Below are 18398 nucleotides of genomic sequence, written 5' to 3' on the forward strand. Positions count from 1 at the left end.
CATCAGCTGCCTCTTCGTGACGCCGCGTTTCGTTTCACGCGGTTTCGTTTACCGTGTTTAGCTTTTGTTTTCCGCCACAGTTCTGTCATCCGACCTTTAAGTTTTCGTTTCCGAGTCCCTCGAAGCGGCCGGTCACGCGCAGCTCCTGGAGACAGCGATGTTTTCATGGGGAGAGGACGGTCACCGGGGCTTTCGGCTCAAAGATTGCGCCACCGTGGACACCGGGCCGCCGACGGACGACCCGGTCCATCACCTGAAGCTCGGTTACCGCGTGGCGGACCTGTCCGCGGGCCGCCGGGCGCTCGCGTTCGTCAAAACAAACGGGAACGCGTTCGTGATCCGCACGACCGGGAGCAATGACGGGAGGAGAGTCCGAGGGAAACAGAGTGAGCTAATTCATTCATTTATTTATAAAACAATAATTCAACCTCTATTTTTTTGGGTATAAATAATGTTGCGTTATGTATTAACTATTTGTTAATGAATTAATACATCATTTGTTTATTTAAATAAAATACAAATCTCTCGTGCAAACCTTTTCTTATTCTGCAGTAATAATAAGTAAATTCGTTTATTTATAAAAATTTTAAAAAAAAATCAGAAATCAAAATGTTTTACTTTTCAAACTTACGCAAACGTTTTCTTATTTTGCAGTAATAATAAATACATTTGTTTATTTATTTATTTTCTTTGCAAAGTTGTACAATCGTTTTCTCAGTGATGATGATGATGATGATGATCTCTTTACTCCTGCTGTGTTCTGCTCAGAGTTCGTGAAGTGTAAAGAGAAGATCCGGGCTGTGGGTTGCTATGGTGATGATGGTGACGATGACGACGTGGTGGTGCTGCTGTCCGAGGGAGGACAAGTTTTCTGTGTGGACACGACTCACACTTGCAATCTAAAGTAAGGAGAAGCGAAGGTTTCGGAGCAAATCGGTGTCCTGAATATGCAACGAAATATATAAAATGGTGCAAATTTGTCTTGCGAAATCTCCAATTCATGCTGTCGTCTGTTTTTTTCTTCTTCTGTCTTTCTTCCTCTCAGGCCCCTGGCAGCTTTGTGCAACATAGCGGTGTCTCAGGTTGCTTGTGGGAGCCGGCACTCAGTGGCCCTCACCCAAGGTGACTAAAGCACAGGCTGTATAATTAGACATAATGCTGTTGATATGTTTGTGTGTGATTCTCTTTTTTCCGATTAAAAAAGGAAACTTTTCAATGTTTGAAGTGTTTTGTTTCTTTTGTGTGATTTGGGCGGACTGACCCTTTTAAGAGTTTATTAACAAGTGAATTAGAAAGGAGTTCCTCACTGCACACCACGGGAGGAGGAGCTCATTGGCTCTGTCCAGTCGTGAGAAAAAGGAAACAAGATCTTGGTGATTTCTCCACAGCTGGCCAGGTGTACACATGGGGCCGGGACTCCAGGGGCCAGCTGGGTCTGGGGAGGAGCGCGTCCCGCTCCTCCCCAGAGATGTTCTACTCATTCCCCACTCATTGCCTACTTAGTTACTTCTCACAACTTTGAGTAGCATATCGTAAGATGTTGTATCCATAGACTGCATGTAAGAGGTTAACGTAGTCATTGTGACGTCACCCAATCGGTTTGTGGACTATCCATCTGAAGCCTCGAAGCATTTTGGCCCTTGGTCTTTAGCTGTCGCCATCTTGGTCTTTAGCTGTCGCCATCTTGGTGTTTAGCTGTCGCCATCTTGGTCTTTAGCTGTCGCCATCTTGGTCTTTAGCTGTCGCCATCTTGGTGTTTAGTTGTCGCCATCTTGGTGTTTAGTTGTCGCCATCTTGGTGTTTAGCTGTCGCCATCTTGGTCTTTAGCTGTCGCCATCTTGGTGTTTAGCTGTCGCCATCTTGGTCTTTAGCTGTCGCCATCTTGGTGTTTAGCCGTCGCCATCTTGGTCTTTAGCTGTCGCCATCTTGGTGTTTAGCTGTCGCCATCTTGGTCTTTAGCTGTCGCCATCTTGGTGTTTAGTTGTCGCCATCTTGGTCTTTAGCTGTCGCCATCTTGGTGTTTAGCTGTCGCCATCTTGGTGTTTAGCTGTCGCCATCTTGGTCTTTAGCTGTCGCCATCTTGGTGTTTAGCTGTCGCCATCTTGGTCTTTAGCTGTCGCCGTCTTGGTGTTTAGTTGTCGCCATCTTGGTGTTTAGTTGGCGGCGTCTTGGTGTTTAGTTGTCGCCATCTTGGTGTTTAGTTGTCGGCATCTTGGTGTTTAGTTGTCGCCATCTTGGTGTTTAGCTGTCGCCATCTTGGTGTTTAGCTGTCGCCATCTTGGTCTTTAGCTGTCGCCATCTTGGTGTTTAGCTGTCGCCATCTTGGTCTTTAGCTGTCGCCATCTTGGTCTTTAGCTGTCGCCGTCTTGGTGTTTAGTTGTCGCCATCTTGGTGTTTAGTTGGCGGCGTCTTGGTGTTTAGTTGTCGCCATCTTGGTGTTTAGTTGTCGGCATCTTGGTGTTTAGTTGTCGCCATCTTGGTCTTTAGCTGTCGCCATCTTGGCTTTTTGTGACCCAACGCTGAACGAAAACATTTTTATGTGACCAAAATGTTACAAAACACACTGTGAAAGGGTTAAAATTATAAACACAGATAACTACCAGAACGGACAACACTGTAGTAACGACCTGTCAATCACAAGGTGGCCCCGTCCTGAAGCATACCCTACTTTATAGTCTATTTCACTCTAAATGGGACCATAACTTAATAAATGAACATTGAAGAAGAAGACTATGATCTAGATTGAGAACATAAACGTTATAATTTGTTACAGTATTCACTGAGTTAATAATAAATCAAGTGAGATTTATTACTACAATACAACCAGAGGAGTCGCCCCCTGATGGCCATCAGAGGGAATGCAGGTTTAAGTCACTTCTTCTGCATTGCACTTCTCCGCCTCATAAGAGTGTTTTTTTCCTCAAGAATAGACACAAGTACAAATAATTATAATTCATCTCTCCAAATAACACCCGAGGAATGATTAAATAGGTTTTAAATTGTTCTGTGGACCCAAATATCTTCTTTCGTTCTTTTTTAAAGGCCCCTGGGGTGAAAGTATTAGTGTGGCATGTTAAATACCAAGTTTTAGAGCTTTGTTACAGACTGGTATGATAATGGCTCCATGGTAATTACACAAAGATTTATTGGTGCATCTTATATTTAGAATATTATAGATTTACTGTGGGTTTTATAGGGAAAAAGTTTTCCACAGATGTGTAAACAAGTAACTATATATAATAAACTCTGGTTTGGTCTGCTTGCTTACTCAGAATGGTGCAGTGTTCACATTCGGCTCTGGTCAGTACGGACAGCTCGGGCACAACTCATTCGCCGATGAACTACGACCTCGGCTTGTTGTGGAGCTCTGGGGGGCAAAGGTCACCAAGGTTGCATGTGGACGGTGCGTTACATCACCTTTTTATAATGCAATTTCACTTAATCAAAGACTACAAGAGCTGCTTCAAGTGGCTCCATTGCAAACATGTAGTTTAAAATGTAGCCAATCAAAGTATATATTCACACCTGTGACGGCGTTAAAAAGTATTTTTTTAATATACAACATCGACTCAGGCATCACACATTGGCGCTGACAGACTCGAACAGGGTCTACTCCTTCGGGTGTGGAGAGCATGGCCAGTTGGGACACGGAGAGGAGAGTCATCCGTCGGTGCCGCTAGCCGTTCAACTGCCACGAGGTGACCACACTTCTGAAATAATTAGACGAAATGATGTGGATGCAAGGAATGGTGTCACAGAGGGAATTCCACTTTCATAATTATTTTGTTCATTCCAGACACGGCTGACGCTGGAATTAGAGACATCTTCGCTGGAGGAAACTGTTCGTTTGCGACGTGCGCCTCCACTGAGGTACGGACATAAAAACCGTACAGCACAGAGAAGCGGCGGTGGGAAACATCGACTCAACCCTGTTTATTTTGCAGGACGTCCACGAGGAGGCGAACGCCAGCCGTCTCGACGACGGAGCGCTGCGTCGCCTCGATGACACGATTGGCAAATGGACCACCGAATGCGATCCGAAGTCATGGAAAAAGATCAAAAAGTAAGCAAATTGCACTGCGGATTTATTTTTCAATAATTGTCGAAACGGACAGTTTTTCTCCGTGCAACGGACTGAAAATGTTAAATGTTCACAGGGAAATCGGCAGGTTCTTTTCCTCTGCATCAGGTGTGAATGCAAGCTTCCTTGAGCAAAGGTAAACGCAGTATTATTAATATTTCAATAGTCCCAATATTGGTTGATGGCCACACACCACTGTGCCTGAGGAGCTGGTCTAAATGTGAGCTGAGTCTCCTTTCTTTGTGTTTTTAGCAAAGACAAACACTTCCAGACTTCACCAAAGTACTCGGGCTTGAACTTGTCAGTCGCATGACTCGCCTTCAAGAAACTGGTGAAGAGGGACGATGTTTTCGCCACGGTATGGAACTAAAATATGTGTAATGTGCACGAAGGGTTTACGCTATCTACTTTGAGTATCCTGCGTGTGCTGCTGTTACTCTATGATTACTCTGAAAACATGTTCATAATATGGCTGCGAACTAGTCTAAGGCGTTTAAATAAAAATGTAAAAAAGACAAAATCACGTTGTTTCTCCATCGCTGTCCTTTTCAAACCAACAGGTCGAGGCTGCTGTGCTGCACCTGCTTCCTTCCCTTGATAAGAAGCCGTTGGGAGTGGAGGGGCTGAGGATCTTCCTGCTCCTCAATGAGCTCCTGCATGCGGTCCAGAGGCACCAACGCCGCCGAACGAGCACAACTCTCGCTGAGGCGGTCGCCGCCGCCGTCGTGAACTTGTCCGCTGACAGTCTCCGGGTCATAGGTGCTGTCAGCAAAAAGTTGCTCATATATAACACTTTGTACATTCAAGTTAAAATCCATGAAAATTTCCATTACATTTGTTCTTATTGGAAGTGGCAAAAGTCCGCCATTCCTCGTGCTGGGTTCAAACCCCCAACCTGAGCATGGGGGACGAGCAGGAGACATCACTCACTTGATTTATGCCCTCAGTAAACATTGTAAACATGAGTTTATGGTCTCAATCTCTAGTTTCAAGTCTTCTTCAATACAGTTTGATGTTCATTTAGTAAATTATAAAGCAGGGATTGCTTCAGGGCGGGCTTACTGTGTTACAACTTACTGTGATTGACAGTGATTGACAGGTCGCTCCCACGGCCTATTTATCCGTTACATTTATTTTGTGTCATTAATAAAATAGTGGACATGTGTATATGTTTTCAATAACCCATGCATAGAACATTGTGATCTATCAAACGTATGCTCACTGACCTAAGGTGACTGGTGGTCCTCTCTGCTGCCCTCCACCATGGTGGACCACGTAGAGGTGTGGAAGAAGGCCCTCTCAGGGATCCTGTCCTTGAAGCCTGTTCCTCGCAACTCTGGAGTCAGAAACCTGCTGCTCGTCCTCCAGTATATGTACAATGTTAGTATCATTTATCGGCTACGTTTTCTATTAACGTTACAGCATAATCCTACTCACCAAAATACAGCTTTTTAACTTGATGAACTTTCCCACTAATAAACACTTGTTTAAAAGGCCAACAGCAGGATTGCAGAACCCCAAAGAATGCCGGAAACCAACTTCTGTTTGTTGATTGACAAAGAAATTCTCGTTGAGGATCTGCAGCTTTGGCGCAGGTTGTCTCAACGCAAGGTAAAGCCACGATGCTGTCCCTCCTTCTGTCTCCCTTTGTGTCTCTCACTTGTCAGACACCATCTATTTAGAAAAGAAAACAGATTTTGACTGTGATCCTCCCCCTTCTTCAGTATATGCATGCTGAGCCGCTTTTCCTGTGCAACTTTCCAATTCTGATGGATCTAGAGTCAAAGAAATTTGTTTTTGACCAGAATGCTACGTACACCAAGGTAACTAAAACCTTCAACTTTTACACTCAATACCGTCATGATCAAGTAATCAGTTTCAAATGGTATAGTGAGCTATGAGAAATAACATCTTGAACTGTATTACAGATGGAAGCAACAGATTGGACAATGTTTTTGGGACTCGTGCTATTTCAAGAACAGTATTTTGTCCTGCACCTGAGCCGAGCATCTCTTTTGGACGACACCTTTGAACAACTTGATGCTGCTGATCACGAGGACTACAAGTTACCGATTGCGGTAAACATGTAGTTTTGATCTGATGGCCAAAAGTCACACTCTAAGTCTTGCGTTGTTGTAGAGCTCTTGTATAAGCGACTGTACCAGGAGGAAAACTTAGCTTGTGCCATTTTGTCTTCCAGGTTTATTTTGATGAAAACTTCACAAACAGTGATGATGATGCTCTCTACAGAAAAGACTTTTTTCACGAAGTGTTTCACGAGATGATGTCACCTGAAACTGGGATGTTCATGTTCAACGACTCCAAAACACTGGCGTGGTTCCCCAAAGTAAATCCTCAAACAGGAAAACAAATATTCAATTTAGATCTTAAATGGTAATCATCCTATTTTGTTTCTATTTTTCTGACATACGTTTTGTCTTCCATCAACACCAGGCCACAGAGGAGGACCAGAGATACTTCCTGTTTGGGGTTCTGTGCGGCTTGGCTTTGTACAACCAGCACATCATACACTTACCCTTCCCGCTGGCTCTGTTCAAGAAGCTGCTCGGTGTAAAGCCCTCCCTGGGGGACATGATCGAATTCAGCCCATGTGTTGGACAGTAAGAGGAAATAATTGTATATTTAAATCACAAACTTTTGGTTTCAGGTGCAGACTTCTGGTCACAACAGACGATAAACATCCTTTTTGGATATCTTGTGTATTAATCCTTTTTATTTTGCTTCTAGGTGTCTGCTGAACATCCTGGAACACTACGAAGATAATGTCATAAAAGACCTCGACTGGGATTTTGCCGTATGGGTCTTACATATAGTCAATAAGATATGTCATTCCTCTTGTCATCATTTCTCAAAGCAATGATATCTCTGTCTTATTTGTTCTTATAATTGATCAACAGATCTACTGGGATGGCATAGAGGTTGACCTTGATCCTAAAAGTCCTGAAAAGCCACTGACAGGGGAAAATAAGTAAAGACCATGCCTCTTTGTGATTTTCTTGTGTGCTTTGTTATTTGACAATAATTGAAGGAAAACACTTAATTAGCATTAATAAATGAGTACAGGTCAAAGGTTTTTGGCAATGGTTGTTTTTAACACAGAAGATGGTTTGTCACTCAGAATCATCTGAGAAATAGTCAGTGGAAACTGTTTGGAAAAGGGCATGTACTTAAAAAAATTAGTTAGCAGGTGATTTAATGTATTACTTATATATAAAAAAGAAAGTCTTAATATGCTCATTTAGGTGAAGAAAGTAATGCAGTCCTAATATACCTCAAAGCAAATAGGGCAACCAAACTGTTTTGAGTTGACAGGAGGATATAACTGTGTATCATCGGCATTGAAATGAAAGGATATATAATATCTACTAATTATGTGAATAAGGGGAGGCATGTAAAAGAGAAAAGAATGAGTCCCCAAATCAATCCTTGAGGTATACCACAAGTTTGTTTTAAGATAACGAAGGTACCTGAGAGACGTTTGTTGACATGAAACTTTAATCTGTTTAACAGGAAGGAATTTGTGGATGCCTTCGTGAATCATGCCTTCAACACATCAGTGGAGGGCGTGTTTCAGGAGTTCAAGAGAGGCTTCTTCCAGGTATGTGACCAGGATTTGGTGAAGCTGTTCCGACCAAAAGAGCTGCAGGATGTGCTGGTGGGCGCAGACTTCCATGACTGGGCAAAGCTGAAACAGGTACAGTCTAAAACCAGAGTTAATTTATTGATTTAAGTTGATTTATTGCATCCTCATCCCTGCATTGTGCTTGATTTGAATACGTAAAATGATCTTTAACAGAACTAAGTGTAACAAGTCTGTTTCCCCGTAATTAGAACACAGTTTATGAGGGGGTGTACAGTACCACACCACCACATCCCACAATACAGATGTTTTGGGAGGTGTTTGATGAACTAACTGAGGACCAGAAGAAAGCTTTTCTTTGTAAGTATTGTACCTGATTTTGAAATATAAAAACAATTGTCTGATATTTTCACATTTACTGTTGTGTTTTTTACTAGTTTACAGACTTATTTTAGGCCCTACAAAATAGTGTTTCTAAACCTAACCGAAGTGGCTTTGTTGCTTAAACCTAAATGTGGCCATTACGGTAGTGTTGTTTCCTGAACATAACCGCATTTCATGGTGAGAAAAGCCTAAAAAATGTAATAATAACGTATCAATGTTGTTCTATTAATACATCTTCCCATAAGATTGAGTTGGTTCTGTACACTCGGTATCTGCTAAGTCTTTTGTTGTGCAGTAGATGATGTTTTACCAGAAACTTTGGTTGCCTGGAGTCAATAAATCAAAAGTAATAGTTGGCGTGAACAGCCAAACTCAACAGTCTGATTTCAGGGAAGGGCAGTAACACTTAGCATGTCACAAAAATAAATGGAAAGGCAAGGAACTCACTGATGACCACTTTCTCCTCCACTAGGGTTTGTGACTGGCTTTGAACGGGTGCCCATTCTTGGCATGGAAAAGATCGAGTTGAAAGTCAAAGTTAAAGTTCCGGACCTCTCCTATGACCAGGACTACCCTGCGACGCATACATGTTTCTCAATGCTGGAGCTGCCCTTATACTCAACCAAGGAGATCATGCAAACCAAGCTTACAGAGGCTCTGAGCAAGAACAGGAGATCCTACAAGTGATGATGGGGCTGTACCTGTACTGGACTTCACTTTGTACCTGTACTGGACTTCACTTTGTAATCGAGCACTTTGTGAATGGCTGAGCAAGGAGCCTTTGAGCTACTGCTAATGTAACACTGTATATGAGCAAACGTTGGGAGTTTTATATTCTTTATAATGAAGTTGTATGTCAAGAATGCATGGCTCATATTGAAAACATGGGTGTAGATAGTGTGTATAATCTGTATCTGTTGCTGTTGTTAAGGGATTTTACAAGTGTTGCATCTCAGGTACTAAAGAGTGTTATTTTGGGGCCTAGTTGCAAAAAATGTATTCTGTACAAAATAAATATCTACAGCAAAGTAGACTTTAACGTAAGAAAATGTTTGTTCCATGTAACATTTTTCATGTCGGTGCATTAAAAATAAAACAGGTTTAATTGAACTGCAGCATGTCTTGCATTACTCCAGACACTCAAACAGCCCACTCGAGGAGGGTGCACACACACCCATGATAACAAAGATAGAAAAGCGACTTGAAGCGCTGTCCTCATTCTTATTGTTGCAAATAGTCAACGGGGTTAATATAAGTTGAAGGGAAATAATGCAACATAAGAGATCAACGTCTATGTTATATATATATATATATATATATATATATATATATATATATATATATATATATAAAAAGTAAGAATTTCTATCGAAAATAAAAAAAAATACACCTGTTTTTATACTGCTCAGTGGGTTATTAAGCTTGAATACAGAGCAGTATTTGACCATTTTTCATTTTTGTGGAAAAGACTAAAACGTCGAACTTACCATAGCCAATGTCAATTTGAACTGAGAATTGGGAATCAGATGATTCATTTATTTAATATTGGCTATTTAAAACGTTACGTTATCAAACGCAATTTAAATATGAAATACCAATGTTTCTTTTGTCAGTCGGTACGCCCCCTTTTCTGGACCGGGTGTTTGGTTCTTTCCAGCTGAGCTGATTCTTTTCCATAGAAGAAGGGAATGGACATACGGATCTTTTGAAAGTAGGTTGTATCCTGAGTAATGTTGAGTATGCGAACGTCTCATTAAACTAGAGGACCAGTAGTCCAGTAGTCCAGTATTCCTGTTCACTTAAACAGTGTAAATACTAAACTGCTGCAGTCATGCGCAAACAGCAGTTTCCACTTTCGTTTTCCTCCTCAGCTCACCGCCCCGCCCCTCCTGCCTCTGACTCACTGCGCGTGTTACTTTCGTTTCGTCGTGGCCATAAGTTTGTTTTATTTCCTCCGCTCACGCCCACGCATGCGCAACGATACGATACAAGTTTCGATTCTTGACAGCCAGGCGGAGCGGAGCCATAAAAAGCAGCTGACGGTTCTCCGGAGGACATTTCATCGAGATGTTTTCGTGGGGAGAGAACGGCCAGCAGGGCTTTCGGTCGCGAGATGGCCCGAATGTCTCACCTGGCCACGGAGTTCACCTTGTAAACCTCGGCTTTGACGTCACAGACCTGTCCGCGGGCCACTGCGTGCTCGCCTTCATCAAAAGCAACGCCGATGCTGCCGTCATCATCCGCACCAACGAGGGCGAAGATGGGCAGAGAGTCCGAGGAAAACAGAGTGAGCATCAGTCCTGTGACTTCCTCCTCACTGAATGAGTGTTCTCATAACGAGCTGCATCACGTGCTGTACACCTGCTGTGTTCTTTCAGAGTTCGTGAAGTGTCGGGAGAAGATTCAGGCCGTGGTTTGTGGAGATGATGATGGGGTCACGCTGCTCTCTAAGGGAGGAAAAGTTCTCTGCGTGGACACAACTTGCACTTACATTCCGAAGTAAGGAGAAACTCACCTCGTGATGTCCATCGATGTCCTGAATGTGCAACAATAATGTGTAAAATGGAGCAAATGTGTCTCACAAACTTCTCACTTACTGTGTTTGAGCAACAACGTCTTGTCTCTTTTCCTCTCAGGCCCCTGGAAGCTTTTTCCAACATAGCAGTGTCTCAGGTTGCTTGTGGGAGCCGGCACTCAGTGGCCCTCACCCAAGGTACAGTGAAGTCGACAGTGACCTGCCACCGAAGTACAAGCTGAGAGCCGCTGGCTCGTCTGAAAGTCGTGGGGACTCCTGGGGTCTAAAACAGTTACAGGCAATGAACTGAAATCTAGAATGCTTTATGTTGGTATCCCACAACTGCCTCTTGTAAAGCCTTTGTTGTGTTGAGACGGGATGGTGGACTCAAAGTCCACTGGTGGCTGATATCAAGGCATAGTCCAAGATAACAACGATGAGAATAATAACATCTGTCTGTTTAGCACAACAAATGATTGCTTTTTCTCCACAGCTGGCCAGGTGTACACATGGGGCCGGGACTCCAGGGGCCAGCTGGGTCTGGGGAGCAGCGCGTCCCGCTCCGACTCGCCCCAACTCCTCCGCTCTCTGTCAGCGCTCCCCCTGGTCCAGGTGGCTGCTGGGGGAGAGCAGAGCTTCGCCCTCTCCGTCTCCGGGGGCGTGTTCGGCTGGGGCGGAAACGACCGCGGGCAGCTCGGGCTGGGAGACACAACAGGTATAAACACGGGTTTTATTCTTCTTCTTTTTAAAGCAATCATTATATCTAATACTCATAAAAACATTTTTATTTTTGTTTTATGTAAAGCTGATTGTAATTAGTCCCCCCCCTTCCCCCAATAGACAGACCTACACCAACTCCGGTTTGTTGCCTCAACACAAAGAAAACTATTTACATTTCCTGTGGAAAGGACCACACTGCCATTTTGACAAAGGTTAGACGAAATAAAATAAAAGCAGTTCTACAAATAACACTGAAATGATAGAACGTGTTATGAATGATCTCTGACAAAATTATTGTACCTGCCTCACCAATGCAGCACTAACTTCCTACATCCCACAGAAATGTAAATATGTAACAATAAACCATGTTTGGGAATTTAAACTCTGGTTGCTTCCACAGAATGGTGCAGTGTTCACATTCGGCTCTGGTCAGTACGGACAGCTCGGGCACAACTCATTCGCCGATGAACTACGACCTCGGCTTGTTGTGGAGCTCTGGGGGGCAAAGGTCACCAAGGTTGCATGTGGACGGTGCGTTCCATCACCTTTTTATAATGCAATTTCACTTAATCAAAGACTACAATTCTAAACTCTCAGGCAGTTATTGTGTGCACTTCCAGCATGCTTTGATTATTTTTTGCATCTTCCAATTGTGACCCTTTTTGCTTAGAAATGCCAAAAGTTAAAGGTCACGGTGTGAAGCAATTTACATGTATTACTCTTTTTGTATTGCCGATTTGCAAATGGGTTGTTACAAATCTTAAAAAACAGAGACCTTCCCCGACCCTCTCGGTTGCCTATGATTACTGTGGAACAGCCGTTCGCTCAATGGCCACCGGGGTCATTAATAGCAAGGACTTTCTGTCTGAAGGCTGTAAAACTCCTGAGAATGCATCTTTGTTGACATTAAAATGCTGTTATCTCAATCAGGCATCACACATTGGCGCTGACGGACTCGAACAGGGTCTACTCCTTCGGGTGTGGAGAGCATGGCCAGCTGGGACACGGAGAGGAGAGTCACCCGTTGGTGCCGCTAGCCGTTCAGCTGCCACGAGGTGACCACACTTCTGTAATACCTAAATTGATTCCATTTGTATTTCATAGACAGAGATAACTTTTCTTTCTGTTATCCCACCAGACGCCAGCAATGGTCTTAAAATTAGAAACATCTACGCGGGAGGAAACTGTTCGTTTGCTACGTGCACGCCCGTTAAGGTACCAACACGAATACATGCGGAACACTTCATCATTGCAGGAGGTGTAATAATATACCGTAACCCCAATTATGTATACGTGTGGAGACATTTCGACACACCAAACATGAGCTCTTTCTTGTGTCTTTCGCAGGAAGCGCATGAGGAGTCAAACACCGCCAGCGGCAGCAACGTCACGCGCGACGTGATCAACAAATGGGTCTCTGAATGCGATTCAAAGCCGTGGAAAAAGATCAAACGGTAAGCAGATGCAGTAGAAGTTATCGCAAACAGCTGTTACATCGATTAATACCCTATCCTCAGTGTCATTGACTAACCTAAATGAAAACCGTGCAGGGAGATCCGCAGGACGTTCTCCTCTACGTCCGGTGTGAATCAAATCTTCCTTGACCAAAGGTAAACGCCCTCCACTCACGCTCTCCACGTCCCCGTCCCCCCCCCCCGCATCGGTCGCTGTTGCATCACATCCACACTCTTTGTTTAATCCACCTCCGCAGCGAAGACAAACATTTCCAGACCTCGTCAAAGTACTCCGGCCTGGACTTGTCAGCCGCGCGACATGCTTTCAAGAAACTGGCGAAGAAGGATCATGTTTTGGCGGAGGCAAGCGACCGGCGTTGGGCGCGTTCACGTTCTCCGAAAACCCCTCTCGGTGACGCTCTGCTCAGCTGCTGTTGGTTTATGCTCTCGACAGGTCGAGGCCGCTGTCCTGCTCCTGCTTCCCTCTCTGGATGAGATGCCGTTGGGAGTGGAGGGGTTGAGGGTCTTCCTGCTTCTCAACGAGCTCCTGCGCGCCACCCAGAGACGCGGCCTGCTGCGAACGGGCACGGCCCTCGCCGAGCCGCTCGCCGCCGCCGTGCAGAGGCTCTCTGCCGAAAGCCTCCAGGTCTTAGGTACGAGGAGAGAAAGCTGTTTGAGTGCCTGTGACGCTTCATTTAACATTATTTATAGGACATGGGGACGATGTGCTCATCAGCCCGGCAGCAATCACTAGGGGTGGGAAGTGTGTACATTTACATGACTGTAAAACTATGGAGGGCAGGATGCAATTGTGTAATTTAACTATCCCCCAAAAAGGCTTTCGATCCCCCCCCCCCCCCCCCCCCCCCCCCACAGAAATTGTAAGGCAGGGCATTAGTACAGGCAGACATATTAGTAAGTGGGCTAAATTTAAGTTCAAATTAATAACAAATGCTCTTGTAACTTGTTTTTTAAACTTACGAGTTCCTTAAAGCATTGATTAAATGCATTTTCATTCGATCAATTCATCCATCTTTGTTCATTTGTATAAATGTTACTATTGGTTATAATTTGGTCTAATAATTACCGTGAACTCTTCCGGTGGCACGGCTCAGCTGTTAAAATGCTCTCTGACGTTAACGTCTTCCTCAGGGGACTGGTGGTCCTCTCTGCCGCCCTCCACCATGGTGGAGCACGTTGAGGTGTGGAAGACGGCCCTCTCAGGGATCCTGTCCACACAGTCTGTTCCTTGCAACTCTGGAGTCAGAAACCTGCTGCTCGTCCTCCAGATGATGTACAATGTTAGTATCCGTCATTTTGGTTTTTTCTTCTTCTCCCCTGTGAATTTCAAACCACAATACTCAGCTTTTTCTACTAAGAAAAAAACATTTCATCGCCGACCGAATCCCTCACAGTCTGTACCTAAAATATATCTGTTTTAAAGGCCAACCACAGGATTGCAGGACGTCAGAGGATCCCGGAACAAACTTTTGGTCTGGAGTTTAGCCCGATGTTTCTTCAAGAGGAGCTGCAGTATTGGTGTACGACATCCAATATCAAGGTAAAAAACTGTTAACGAAATACAACATTTCTCTCTGTCAATTGTCATACAGTGAACATTTAGGTGAAATTACATGTTTGTAATTAAATTGCTTATGTGCTCTTGGATTATCAGCCGCTGGTCATTTTTAACTTCCCATTTGTGATGGATCTGAAATCGAAGAAAATGGCTTTTGACATCTACGCCTCATACACAAAGGTAACTTGATCCTGGAACTTTGCCTGTAGGCCAACTAAACCGTACAGGCAATACAACGAGGGCCGTCGGGAAATTCCCGATAAACCTGTTAAAAATGTGTTATTATGCATTGTTAACTCAGAGTTTGTTTGAGGAAAGACAGGGAACCTCGTAACAAGCGTCTTTCAGCTCTTTGTTTTGGTTCGACGGCCCATTGCTTTACAGGTTTGCTTTAAGAAATGGCCTCTAATATCAATATATATATTAATAATATGAATACTTCCCTCAGGACTCGGTGGGGACTAACACTTGAGCTAGAACTGTTTGCTCTGTTTGTCACTTTATGAGGTGATAGGATGTCCCTGTTGTTTTTTTACAGCTTGTTGCGTCGCCACCAAGTGGTCAAAAACAATTATGCAGCTTTGACAATGAAATGCATTACAATACATCCAATACAAATGTAATTAAGATAGGAACATTATTTAACAGTCATTTTGAACTGTATTATAGAGAAAACACCTGCAAAACATGATGTGGCCTTTTGGAGTGATACCAACGTCAACTCAATTCTTTGAACTGAAGCTGAAGCGAGCGTCACTTTTGGAAGGCACCTTCAAACAACTGGCCGCTGCTCATCCCAGTGAATTCAAGAAGCAACTCGTGGTAAATATTCAGTTTTGACCTGATGGTCAAAGCCCTGGCAAATCATTTTATCCTTATTTTGTATCGTATGTCATTGAATCACATACAACATGTTTGTTAACCTGATCTCAGCATATTTGTGACTTTTTTCAAATGACCTCTCAGGTCTATTTTGATGAGGACCCAAAGGTCATGCACGTCTACGAAAAGGACCTTTTCCACCACTTGTTCCGTGAAATGATGTCAACTGTATCCGGGATGTTCATGTTCAACGAATCCGAAACGCTGGCATGGTTCCCCTCCACGGTAAGACTTCAAACCCATCGTTCCATCCCATAGGCTCGGGGTTCCCTTCACTTGATGGATTTCCTACTAATGTTGATAAGCAACAATGGAACAATATGCACTAGTCAACCTACGTTGTTGGTTGTTTCTCAATACAGACGACAGAGGAGGACAAGACCAACTTCTTCCTGCTCGGTGTCCTGTGTGGACTGGCCTTGTACAACAACAGCATCATACACTTCCCCTTCCCGCTGGCTCTGTTCAAGAAGCTGCTCGGAATCGAGCCGACGCTGGACGATTTAACGGAATTCAGCCCGGTTGTTGGAAAGTCAGTATTCAGCTCAATTTAGTAACACAGATTTTGTCGTGTTAAATTGATGTCTGAATATTGTGATTTCAGTAAGCGATTCAGTATTTCTTTGACTATACTGTAACTTTTTAGTTTCTGTGTTTTTTAAGGAGACTGCAGTGCATCTTGGACTATGAAGAGGATGACCTAAAAAACCTGGACTTTGAGGTTGGTGTTTTACCCGAGCAGGGCTTCCATTTACTAACCACGCGAATAATGATTTGGGTTTCAAATGGGGAGGGATGTGGAAACTGCGTCAAACAGGAAGTGCTTAATACTTAGAGCATGGGAAATAAACTGTATTCAGGGCGTGTTTTTTAAAAGTAATGTGCCTCTTTTACCTTTCTTTCTGCAATTCCACTAACCTCCACTTTCATAATTGATTGACAGATTAACTGGGGTGGGACAGATGTTGATCTTGACCCCCAAAATCCTGAAAAGCCACTGACAGTTCAAAATAAGTAAGACTTTAAAAAATATAAATCTAAGTTTGTGTGTGTGCGTGTTTGTGTGTGTGTGTGTTTATGTATGTGTGACCTGCACTGAGGTCCGGAGGAAGTTTGTTGAATTTAAACGTCAATCTGCCACAACAGGAAGGAGTTTGTGGAGGCCTACGTGAAACACGCCTTCAACGCGTCGGTGGTGGGCGTGTTCGAGGAGTTCCAGCGAGGCTTCTTCCAGGTGTGTGAGCGGGCCCTGGTGAAGATGTTTCTGCCGGAGCAGCTGCGCGGAGTGCTGGTGGGCCAAGACGTCTACGACTGGCCCAAACTGAAACAGGTGAAGCGCGCACAGTCCCAAACACGAGCTCCGCCTGTTCCAAGTCTCCACATGCTCGTTTTAAACCGCGTCAGACGATTGCACCAATCTTTTTTTTTTTCATTCTTATTTCAATTAGAACACAGTGTGGGAACCTGACTTTGACAACAACAGCAAGCAGATGTTTTGGGAGATTTTTGACGAACTGACTGAAGACCAGAAGAAAGATTTCTTTTGTAAGTACTGTACCTCGAGTCAACAGCTTTTCACGGCATGTGAGCTGTTGAATCCTGTAGATGGTCTTTTCACAAACAACATCACGGTTAATGGTGGGGGGGGGGGGGGGGGGGGGGGGCAACAGGAAAATGTATTTCATGTTGGAGGTACATCTGGGGCCCGGAGCCAGTCGCCCACTTTACCTCCACACAATTAATTCCCACACCACGAAAACAAAAACAAAAAAGGTTGGAATCAATGCTGTGTGCTTGAGAACGGGACATTATGGCGGTATTTCTAAAGCCAGAGATAATAATAATAATAATAATAATAATAATAATAATAATAATAATAATGCATTTAATGTATATAGCGCTTATATATAGAGATATACTCGCTTTTAGCTACGTGTTTTGTGCTTTTAGCTCGCGCATAAACAGTAGGGGGCAGAGTCAGTGCATGATGGTGATGGGCTTTAAAAAAATAACGTGGCCATGCTTATCGTTTAGATTGTGCAAAAGTGCATAAGCAGACGATGCTGATGGTAAAGAGTGACTTGAAGTTCCCTCCTTTCCCTCCGCGGTGTTGTTCTGCAGTGTTCGTGACTGGGTACAGGAGGGTTCCTATTCTTGGCATGGACCAGATCTGGATGAAGGTTCAAGTCCAGCAAGTCCAGAGTGGTCAGCGCCACGATCAGCACTTACCCGGGTCTCTGACGTGCCACTCCATTCTGTACCTGCCCTTGTACTCGTCCAAGGAGGTCCTGCGGGAGAGGCTGACGGTGGCCCTGATAAAGGAGAGAGGATTCTCGATGTGATGGTGGATCCACAGCTGCTGGACAGGAGCGTGGACTGTTTCTGTGCCGGGTGGGCCTGATTTTTGATTTTCGTGTGCTACCTCGGGGTTAAAAAAACAAACACATGCCTTGACACTGTCAGATTGTACTTTAAACGGGACGACCGAGGAGCAGCCATTCCTCCCTAGAAGCATTACGGTGTGCAGCAGCAGTGCAGAAGGCACTTTGAGTGTAACATGCAATAATTCATCTGATCATTTAGGATTTTTATGTTCATATCTGTTTTACATCTTCTCAGGAAGTCTTCATTTTTTGAGGAATAAACAAAATAGTGTTTTGCCACTTTATTAGGTCGCACCTTAATTACTCTAATGCATTCCAACACAACATGTATTAACGGGGGAGTAAATGGGATTGGAGAAAATATTGTCATTACAGTCAGATAAGCCAACAGCTGTGTGTAAGGTAGGTGACTTTTTAGAGAATGTTTAACCACTTAATTCCTGCCATAGTGTCGTTGTTTTGTGATTACTTTTTTAATATATTTTGTTTGTACCTCGTACCATGTTATCATGGTCGATAAAAAAGAAAATCATAAATACCTGTCACTTGAAAGAAAATGTGAAGTTTGAGTAAATTTGAACAATAAAAGATATATATATATATATATATATATATATATATATATATATATATATATATATATATTCCTTCTGTTTGTAATTTGTGGAAAAAAACTAAGTTGCTTTTCCCCTGAGGTGCACTGAACTTTCCTGATCTGCAGATTTGACAGTTGATGCTATAGTTGAATAATCTGTCCTTTGGTCTGAAAAGTGCTTAACGGGGCGAGATATATATATA

General features: G+C 43.6%; 2 protein-coding genes across 2 annotated transcripts; both read left to right on the top strand.

Moving 5' to 3' along the window:
• On the top strand, window positions 1-9176 carry LOC117732062 (probable E3 ubiquitin-protein ligase HERC4). Its single transcript, XM_034534673.1, is given in 22 exon segments — window positions 1-386; window positions 769-904; window positions 1046-1122; window positions 1389-1470; window positions 3269-3403; window positions 3574-3698; window positions 3797-3870; window positions 3945-4063; window positions 4158-4217; window positions 4334-4439; window positions 4642-4840; window positions 5313-5461; window positions 5576-5692; window positions 5806-5904; window positions 6010-6159; window positions 6282-6428; window positions 6536-6702; window positions 6830-6896; window positions 7000-7070; window positions 7613-7796; window positions 7934-8042; window positions 8539-9176. Coding segments are annotated over 22 exon segments (2817 nt in total). The 5' UTR covers window positions 1-157; the 3' UTR covers window positions 8754-9176.
• A 789-nt stretch (window positions 9177-9965) lies between these two features.
• On the top strand, window positions 9966-17884 carry LOC117732800 (probable E3 ubiquitin-protein ligase HERC4). Its single transcript, XM_034535978.1, has 23 exons — window positions 9966-10353; window positions 10445-10565; window positions 10703-10779; window positions 11075-11296; window positions 11422-11513; window positions 11702-11832; window positions 12232-12356; window positions 12440-12516; window positions 12649-12755; window positions 12852-12911; window positions 13013-13118; window positions 13210-13408; window positions 13908-14056; window positions 14200-14316; window positions 14431-14514; window positions 15004-15156; window positions 15301-15441; window positions 15579-15748; window positions 15880-15937; window positions 16160-16230; window positions 16363-16546; window positions 16665-16761; window positions 17338-17884. The coding sequence occupies exons 1-23, from the start codon at window positions 10134-10136 to the stop codon at window positions 17556-17558; spliced, it is 2982 nt and encodes a 993-aa protein (XP_034391869.1). The 5' UTR covers window positions 9966-10133; the 3' UTR covers window positions 17559-17884.
• The last annotated feature ends 514 nt before the right edge of the window (window positions 17885-18398 follow it).

This window comes from Cyclopterus lumpus, chromosome 6 (genome assembly GCF_009769545.1).
Source record: "Cyclopterus lumpus isolate fCycLum1 chromosome 6, fCycLum1.pri, whole genome shotgun sequence".
Classification (NCBI taxonomy): domain Eukaryota; kingdom Metazoa; phylum Chordata; class Actinopteri; order Perciformes; family Cyclopteridae; genus Cyclopterus; species Cyclopterus lumpus.

Coding starts and splice junctions, on each gene's coding strand:
- LOC117732800 (XM_034535978.1), top strand. CDS start 10,134: ATGTTTTCGTGGGGAGAGAACGGCCAGCAGGGCTTTCGGTCGCGAGAT. Junction 11,297..11,421: donor CGGGCTGGGAGACACAACAG/GTATAAACACGG, acceptor TTCCCCCAATAG/ACAGACCTACACCAACTCCG. Junction 14,317..14,430: donor GTACGACATCCAATATCAAG/GTAAAAAACTGT, acceptor TTGGATTATCAG/CCGCTGGTCATTTTTAACTT.